At 49.9% G+C, this 8,405-nt stretch overlaps 1 protein-coding gene across 1 annotated transcript; it reads right to left on the bottom strand.

Annotated features, from left to right (window-relative positions):
- Window positions 1–804: 804 nt before the first annotated feature.
- LOC119298587 (4-hydroxyphenylacetaldehyde oxime monooxygenase-like) lies at window positions 805–2,741 on the bottom strand. Its single transcript, XM_037575935.1, has 3 exons — window positions 2,244–2,741; window positions 1,704–2,141; window positions 805–1,550 (listed from the first exon to the last, which is right to left on the bottom strand). The coding sequence occupies exons 1-3, from the start codon at window positions 2,727–2,729 to the stop codon at window positions 915–917; spliced, it is 1,560 nt and encodes a 519-aa protein (XP_037431832.1). The 5' UTR covers window positions 2,730–2,741; the 3' UTR covers window positions 805–914.
- Between the last annotated feature and the right edge of the window lie 5,664 nt (window positions 2,742–8,405).

The following is an 8,405-nucleotide window of genomic DNA, read 5'->3' as shown; positions in this document are numbered from 1 at the left end:
AACAGAAAAAACAAGAATGATGGTTGGGCGATCTTAAATTTCTTAAATTAAAAATGGATCGTATAAACAAGTTGATTTTTCTTTTCATGTCTCAAAAAGGATCTTCTAGATGTAACTACAAATCAACTTGTATCAACAAAGGCAACACAATTAGAAACCTATCTAGAGAGAGGGTACATCCCCGTGATGCGCCACACCATTTGCTTGGGGAGCGTCGAGAGAGTGTGTCCATTGCAAAGATAGAGGGACTTAGAGCATGGCTAATGAAGAAGCACTTGAAATCCCTTGGAAATGAAAAGTCAACCGTTATAGGCACAAATAATTTGTGAAACTTCTCCAAAATGCCTTTAATTTATACTCCTATATAACTTCGTGATTTTGAGACGTGCCAGCAAAACAATATCATACGTATGTGACATAAAATGATCACACATAATCAACCGATGTAGTACTAAATTAAGTTGGCAAGAGCACAACTCCACATAAATATAAGAATGGTGATTGGCCGGTCTTGAATATCATAATCTAAAAATGAATGGTATAGAAAAGTTAACTTCTTCGCCTGTGTCTTACAAAGGAGTTGCTAGATATAAGTACAAATTAATTTGTATCAGCAGTGAAAACAGAATTAGAAGCCTTCCTAACTAGATAGGGTACATCCCCACTATATGGGCCAGGGCGCCAGTTCAGAGAGTGTCTGAAATTAATATATAACCACATAAATTATGTGATTATTGGTGGCACTTTTTTCAATATGCCTGAAATTAATACATAACCACATAATTTAGATGTACGGGAAACGGAATTTGAGAATTTTATTCATATTGATTTATTAAAATAAACAACAACAACAACAACAACAACAACAAATGATAATGCACGAGGAACAGAATATATAGGAAAATAAGTGAGTACTAATACTCCTCCTCTTTCTCCTGGGCTGGGTGGTAAGGTGTTGGCACGAGCATGAGTGAGGTCTTCTTCCGGTAAGTGAGCACCCCTTCCTCCTCCATGTTCACACCCTCCCGGCTCACCCCGTTTGGCAGCGCCCAGTTGAAGCAGTAGAGCAAGTTGGCAAGGATGTACTCGGCGTTTGCCACCCCCATGGCCAGCCCGGGGCAGATCCGGCGGCCCGCGCCGAAGGGGATGAACTCGAAGTGGCTGCCGTTGAAGTCCACGTCCGTGTCCTGGAACCGCTCCGGGTTAAACTCCTCGGGGTCCTTCCACGCGGAGGGGTCCCTGCTGACGGCCCACGCATTGACAATGACCTGGGTCTTGGCTGGGATGTCGTAGCCAGCCACCTGGATCGGCCGCAGCGTCTCTCTCGGTACGAGTAGTGTTGCTGGGGGATGCAGCCGTAGGGTCTCGGACAGCACCATCCTCAGGTAGCTCATTTTGGGCATGTCAGCTTGGTGCACTCTGCTGCCTCCTCCAGCGGCAGTCCTAATCTCAAGTTGTGCCCTTTGCAGAACCCTTGGTTTCCGGATCAGCTCTGCCATTGCCCAGGTTATGGTCACTGTGGTTGTGTCAATGCTACCAATGAATGTGTTCTGGAACAAACAAAACGTGCAGCATTATTAGCTCCCTCTGTACTAACAAAATAAAATAAGGTAAGACGTATTTTGGTGTAGTTGACTAAAAAAAACGACCTGCATGCATGTATCAATATTTCTTTACAGACGGAGTACTAGTTGATTAGTTACCATGAGAATGGCCTTGACATGATCTCTGGTGAAGGTTCCTGCAGCGGAGGCGGCGGGCCTTTTCATGATGTCCAGCAGCTCCTGCACCAGGTCCGATCCGCCGCCGCCGGTGGCCTTTCTCCCATCGCACTGCTCGATGATATGCTCAAAGAAGCGGTCGAGCTGACGAAAGACCCTCTGGCGGTGGGCTTTGACGCCGGTGATGCGGTCGATGAGGCGGCCAACGGCGTTGGGGAAGAAGTCTTGGGCAGAGAAGCTACCCAACATGTCCATGGTTGCGTTGAGTAAGGGCACAAACTGCCCCTTGAACTGCTCCCCCGCGTAGCTCTCGCCGAACGCGAACAAGCCCACAATCCGGTCCATGGTGGCGAAGATGTGGGCCTCCAGGGGTACCGGGTTCGGCCCCACCACGGTGAGGGTCTCAATCAGCTTGTCGATCTGAAATAATCAAAACATTCAATCAAGATCTTCTCATTTGCATCCCTCAAAGAAATAAAGATCTTCTCCTTGCAGCTGTGAGAAAAAAGAAAAGAAAAAAACCTGTGCAACCCTCGCGTAGTAGGCAGACTGCACGCGCCGCCTGCTGAGCAGCTCGATGATGAACAACTTGCGCATCTCGCGGACGTAGTCGCTCCACGGCGAGAAGGCCACGTCCTTGTAGCCGTAGGACAGCAGCCCTGGCCCTGCCGACAGGGGACGGCTGCTGCAGTCATCATCCTTGGTCTTGAGGGCTTCCCGGGCCGCCTCTGGCGATGTCAGCACCACCGTCGGCACCATGCCCAGCCGCAGCATCATCACGGGCCCATGCCGCCGGGCCAGCGCAGCCAGGCTCCGGTGCGGCAGTGGCCCGATCTGGTGCAGGTTGCCCACGAAAGGCAGCCTCATGGGGCCCGGTGGGAGCTTCAGGCCGGAGCCCGACCTTCCCCGAAGGAGGAGGAAGGCGAGTGGGACGAGGAGGATGGCTAGAATCAGCTGCCATTGTTGGGGCAGGAGCTGGAGAACAGGTGGGGCACCAGCCACTGCCATTGTTAGGGTAGCAGGAGCTGGATAGCAAGTGAAGGTGACATCGAGCCGGGGGCCTTAAGTAGACATGATTTGGCCTTTGGGCACATGCACATGGACTGTACAGCACACTACCCATGCGTGCATGTTTCATGTTTTTATTTGGAGGGTATGCATGTTTCAACATATTGATCCCATTATCAATTCAAAAAGAAAAACATTGATCCCATTATTACTCCATTTCGCTCAACAAAACCCTCAACAATCGGTTCGCTAATTTCATTCACCAAACTCGATCAAGATTTACTTTGTTTTTTGCACGGAAAACTTCCAAACTTACTACTCCCTCCGTCCCATAATATAAGATGTTTTTGCAAGCTATGGGACAGAGGGAGTAATTAACTGAATTAAATATCATCTACTCCCTAATATTAGATCTTTTGGATCACTACTTTAATGATCTAAAAGATCTTTTATTAGTTTTTAGAGAGGGAGTAACAGTTAAGTTTGAGATATTCACGCTCTCCATTTTTACTTTCTCCACATAGCAAATGACATTATCAATTTATCATTCAAACTTTCTTTTAGAAACAGGCACAAGAAACGTCCGTCTTTACATTAATAAAGTCATCACCAGAGAGTGACAAAATTAAGGGGTTACAAACCAATGGTACATAAGTAAAAAAGTTACAGCTCAACAGAGGGAGGAGCGTAGATCAATCAAAAGAGCACAGACTATCTAGTCTTCAGTGCTTCGAACTTCGGCATGAAGTTGCTTGATCTTGGATAGGATCGAATATGCCTCTTGATCTACCCAGCATGTCCATGGTTGTATTGAGCAAGGGCACGAACTGCCCCTTTGACCTGGTTGTAAGTTTTCCTAACTCTGTTGTTTTTACTGCCAACATTGATTACAAATAGATTGAAAGTTTCTTCCGTAAAAAAAAGTATATTTGTGTACATTTTGGAACGTAACCATGCATGCAAAAGACCACATCCAACCAAGGAAGTAGATTGAACTGAATACACATGTCTAGGCGTGCCGAACCCAAGAGCAAACTACATATTGTGACGAAAAAAAACAAAATTATGTATTTGAACAGTGACAATTATTTCAAGAAGCACTGCATGCATGGCAATGGCATGTTGTGCTACTGGGACATTATGCTCCAGCTTTTGTGCTCTGCTGGTGTGCCCGCATGCATTGGGGCGGGCGGTCCATCCTCATCTGCTACGTCGTCGCGAACAACCTTGCGTGGACGGGGGACGCAGCCGGGTCTGCCGGGAGTCCCGGGGCATGGCGGCGGAACATCCACGGACGAATGGACGCACGGCGCCTCAAGGGAGGCGTCGTCGCCGACCATGCCCCAGCACGTCATCTCCTTCCAGTCGCCGCCGCCGACGCTCGGGCTCATGAGCGTGACCTGGAACACGGCCTCCCCACGCCGTAAGTCCTCGGCGAGGCTGTCGAGCATGAACCCGGGCACCACCACGGCCCTCCCGCGCGCCACGACGGCCAGGTCCCTCCGCTGCCCCGCGGCCGCGCAGGTCCCCTCGGCCGGCTCCGGCGCCCGGCCGACGGCGAGCGGCACGCGGAGGTAGGAGACCTTCACGGACGTGCCCCTGTCCAGGCAGTAGGGCGCCTCGTCTTGGGCGCTGAGCGAGGCGTCGATGCGGAGCGTGAGGTTGAAGGCCGGTTCGAGCGCGTGCGGCGCGCCCCGCAGGTCCGTGGCCGGGTCCAGGCCCGAGACGGCGGCCACCGCGACGGAGTAGCACGGCGGCGGCGGCAACGTGGCGATCCGATAGAAGCAGTAACCGAAGATGAGAATCACGAGGGAGCCCAGGAAGCCATTGAAGCAGCAGGTTTGGCAGCGGTCGTCGTCCTCCCGCGCCGGCCTCGCGGCCATCGTATCGTAGATGATATGTATGCTAGGGTTTAGACGATGAAATAGTATGTGATTTGGTGAGGAAGCGGAGGTTACGTCGTGGTTATATATGTACATGGTCTTGAAATTTATATCTGGATCCTGGTTTTCCGTGATGTCTCTGCAAACCCTCGTGCAAGGAAGTTTGTTGGAAAAACACAATACAATCAAAGCACGAGCATATACTTATCCTTATAAAAGGACGCCGATAAGTGTCACAAGTGTGGGCGTTAGGGAGTCCGCCCACACATTTTGTGTGGTGTATAAGAGGAACAGCCAACACACCTACATGTGGGCAAAACAATTAGCGCCCACACGCCTCTTTTTTCCCCTCCTGATCCCTCTCACATGCGTGCGTGTGGGCGAAGTTGATAACGCCCACACGCCCATATGTCAGGCCTCGTACCTCCTGGTCCCGCACGCCACGCGTGACGGTCACCGCGAGCCCGCAGTTGCCATGGTCCAAACTCTCATCCATGTTCGTTTAACTGCAGTTGCCATGTCGGTGAACTACGGTTGCCATGTCGGACAACTGCAGTTGGCATGGTTGCTCAACTGCAGTTGCCATGTATGGTTTGATCTAATGTAGTTGCCATGATTTCATAACTTTAGGAGTTGCCACATACTAACACTAGACAGTTGAGAGAGTTGCCATGTGCTCACAAGCATGCTAGGGCTGTTGCTATGTAAAAAGGAAGAGTTGCCATCTACTTACGTGCACGTTAGGGCAGTTGCCATGTACCATGCAAAAACATATGACAACTCGGTAAAAGCGAGTTGCCATCTGCTTACGTGCACACTAGGCAGTTGTCGTGTACCCTGCAAAACACATGGCAAACTCAGGTAAAAAAAGAGTTACCACCTGCTTATAAAGCACACTAGGGGCAGTTGCCATGTGCACTGCAAAACACATGGCAACTAGCAGCTTGGGTGTGGGAGAGGAGACGGGCCATGTGCACTAGCGCTTGTGTGTGCGTGTAAAGTGGCGTGTGGGCGAACTGCTGAACGCCCACACACCAGCCCCTCCTGTGTGGTGAAACGGCCGTGTGGGCGACCGGGTGAACGCCCACACACCAGGCCAGTCCTACGTGGCACTAGAAACATGCCAAGATTCGTGCGCTCACGAACGGACGCGGATCCACGCGTGTGGGCGAGATGCAAACGCCCACACGTGTGGGCGTTAACATTTCCGTTATAAAATAGTACTTGTACGCAGTACGCTGACACGTAGTCGCATTTATTTCCAACTCCAAGGGGTCGCTGGCCTCTTTCCTGTCCGCCCTCTTTGTGGAACTGGATCCTCTAACATTGAGAAGAAAAGTTAGAAAAGTTGCAGTACCCTAATTTCTCTTCTTTCTATCCATATGATTAAGGCTGAAATGACTTAAATTAATTTGCAAATTGATGATCTACTGTGTACATTTATAATAATTACATACAAACTAATTGATGATGAAATAAAATTAAATTTAAATTATTTATATCTATAATAAATATCAACAGTAAACAACCTCCTAACTACCTACTAACAGTCCCTAACTGACTTTCCTTCGCTATGTTAGAGGATCCGGTTCTCCTCTTTGTCCCATAACGCATCAAAGTCTCCTCATGATAACTCCAACCGGCCGATGAAAATGGACGCAATTTTTGTTTGTTTTTTGTTCATTTGAGTTGTCCGAACGAAGGAGCGCCCCGCGTTTTGGCTTTTGAGGTGTCCATGCGTTCAATACGACCGACGCATTTGGTCCACATGATGATTCAGAAATACTTAAAATAAACAGTTATCTACTGCTGCGGCGGCTCTGGTTCCCTTTTGGCGAAGCCCAAGGGAAGGCCTGCCGCTAGCGCCGCCTGCTCTGGCGTCTACTGCTGCGGCGGCTCTGCCTGGCGCTGCGCACATGCACTACGTTGCGCAGATCCAAATACATACTTTTACTCAAAACGTGTATAAATTTCAAATAAATCTAGGACTAAAAACACATGTTTTTTTTATTTTGTTGTTAAGGAGGCATAACTGGTAGAAACATGTATGATTGGATTCATCATGAAATACATATTATATTAAATTTATTTGGTAATGTAGATATTGATATATTTTTAATATAAATTTGATCAAATTTACAATGTAGGACTTCAAGACAAAGTCTAAGTGCGAGGTAAAAAAACAGGTATCGAGTACACAAACTGCTTTTCCGTGACAAAAATAACTACTACTAAATCATGTGTTTGAGTTCTAATTAATGATCCAAGAATGCTAGCTAGTCCAACCTAATTAATGAAGTATATGAAATCTATTTCCTCCGTTCCATAATATAAAAACGTTTATATAGCAGCATGGCTTGTATTACTACTAGATCCTGCTAGCGTTGTTGCAGTAGATAGGAGCGGGCGATCCATCATCTGCTAGTTCTACGTCGTCCCGAACAACGGACGGGGGACGCAGCCGGGAGTCCAGGGCACCGGCGCGGCAGGCCGGCATCCACCGAGGACTTGACGCATGGCGTCTGAAGAGAGGCGTCGTCGCCGATCTTGCCCCAGCACGTCATCTCCTTCCAGTCGCCGTCGCTGTCGCCAACGCGAGGGCTCAAGAGCGTGACCTCGAACACGGCCTCCCCGCGCCGCACGTCGTCGGCGAGGCTGTCGAGCAGGAAGCCCGGCACGACCACGCCCCTCGCGCGCGCCACAACGGGCAGGTCCCCTCGGCCGGCTCGGGCGCCCGGCCGACGGCGAGCGGCACGCGGAGGTAGGAGACCTGCACGGACGTGGCCCTGTCCAGGCAGTAGGGCGCCTTGTCTTTGGCGCTGAGCGTGGCGTCGATGCGGATCGTGAGGTTGAAGGCCGGGTCGAGCGCGCCCCGCAGGTCGACCGTGGCCGGGTCGAGGCCCGATACGGTGCCCACCGCGACGGAGTACCACGGCGGCGGCGGCTCCGTGACGATCAGATAGATGCCGTAACCGGCGGACACAATCAAGAGGCCGACGAGACCAAACACGCAGTAGATCGGCCAGCGGACCTCCTCCTCCCGCACCGGCCACGCGGCCATTGATCGTAGACGATGATATGTATGCAAGTTTGCTACGGTTTTGATTAGATGATGAGATGTGTGATTTGGTCAGGAAGCGGACGTACGTCGTGGTTATTATATACTCGTAGTATACACATACGTAGCTAGATTGCGTATATTGTATGTAGTCTTGGAAATTTATGTGGACCCTGGTTCTCCGATCCCGGACGTTCCTGGAGTCCCGTGTGCAAGGAAGTTTGTTGGAAATTTGTTTTTGTTTTTTTTTAATTCAAACCATGTCTCTATTTATTCATAAAACGCAGGAATTTCTGCCGAAATAACGTGCAAAATACAATCTGGGGGTTCATTCACCCAAACCTTGCTAAGATTATTTGCTACTCCCTCCTTTGCTAGCCCATGAGCGGCGCCGTTCGCCGTCCTCCGGACCCAGGAAACCTTCCATTCCCTTGTCGCCAGCATGGTTTTCACTTCCTCGATCAATGGTCCCAACGCGGAGAAGTCGTTTTCCTCACTCTGCAGTTTGCGTACCACCTCTTGGTAGTCCATCTCAATGTGCAGCTTAGCGAAGTTTAATTCCCTCGCTAGTTGCACTGCCCTTTTGCAGGCCTGGAGCTCCAACATTGCTGGGTCTCCACCCATTGGATAGAAGTGGCATGCTCCCCCAAGGAAGGCTCCGTTTGAGTTCCTGAAAACCACGTCCCCGCCCCCCTTTTCTCCTCCCTTCTTAGTTGCACCATCGACGTTCACCTT

Source organism: Triticum dicoccoides, chromosome 5A, assembly GCF_002162155.2.
Source record: "Triticum dicoccoides isolate Atlit2015 ecotype Zavitan chromosome 5A, WEW_v2.0, whole genome shotgun sequence".
Taxonomy (NCBI): domain Eukaryota; kingdom Viridiplantae; phylum Streptophyta; class Magnoliopsida; order Poales; family Poaceae; genus Triticum; species Triticum dicoccoides.
This window is presented reverse-complemented; position numbering and strand designations above follow the sequence as displayed.

What these genes read in the sequence shown, in the direction of transcription:
- LOC119298587 (XM_037575935.1), bottom strand. Translation starts at nt 2,729, where the DNA reads ATGGCAGTGGCTGGTGCCCCACCTGTTCTCCAGCTCCTGCCCCAACAA. An exon ending in ACTACGCGAGGGTTGCACAG is followed by an intron (nt 2,142 to 2,243) that starts GTTTTTTTCTTT and finishes TGATTATTTCAG; the next exon opens with ATCGACAAGCTGATTGAGAC. An exon ending in ATGTCAAGGCCATTCTCATG is followed by an intron (nt 1,551 to 1,703) that starts GTAACTAATCAA and finishes TGTTTGTTCCAG; the next exon opens with AACACATTCATTGGTAGCAT.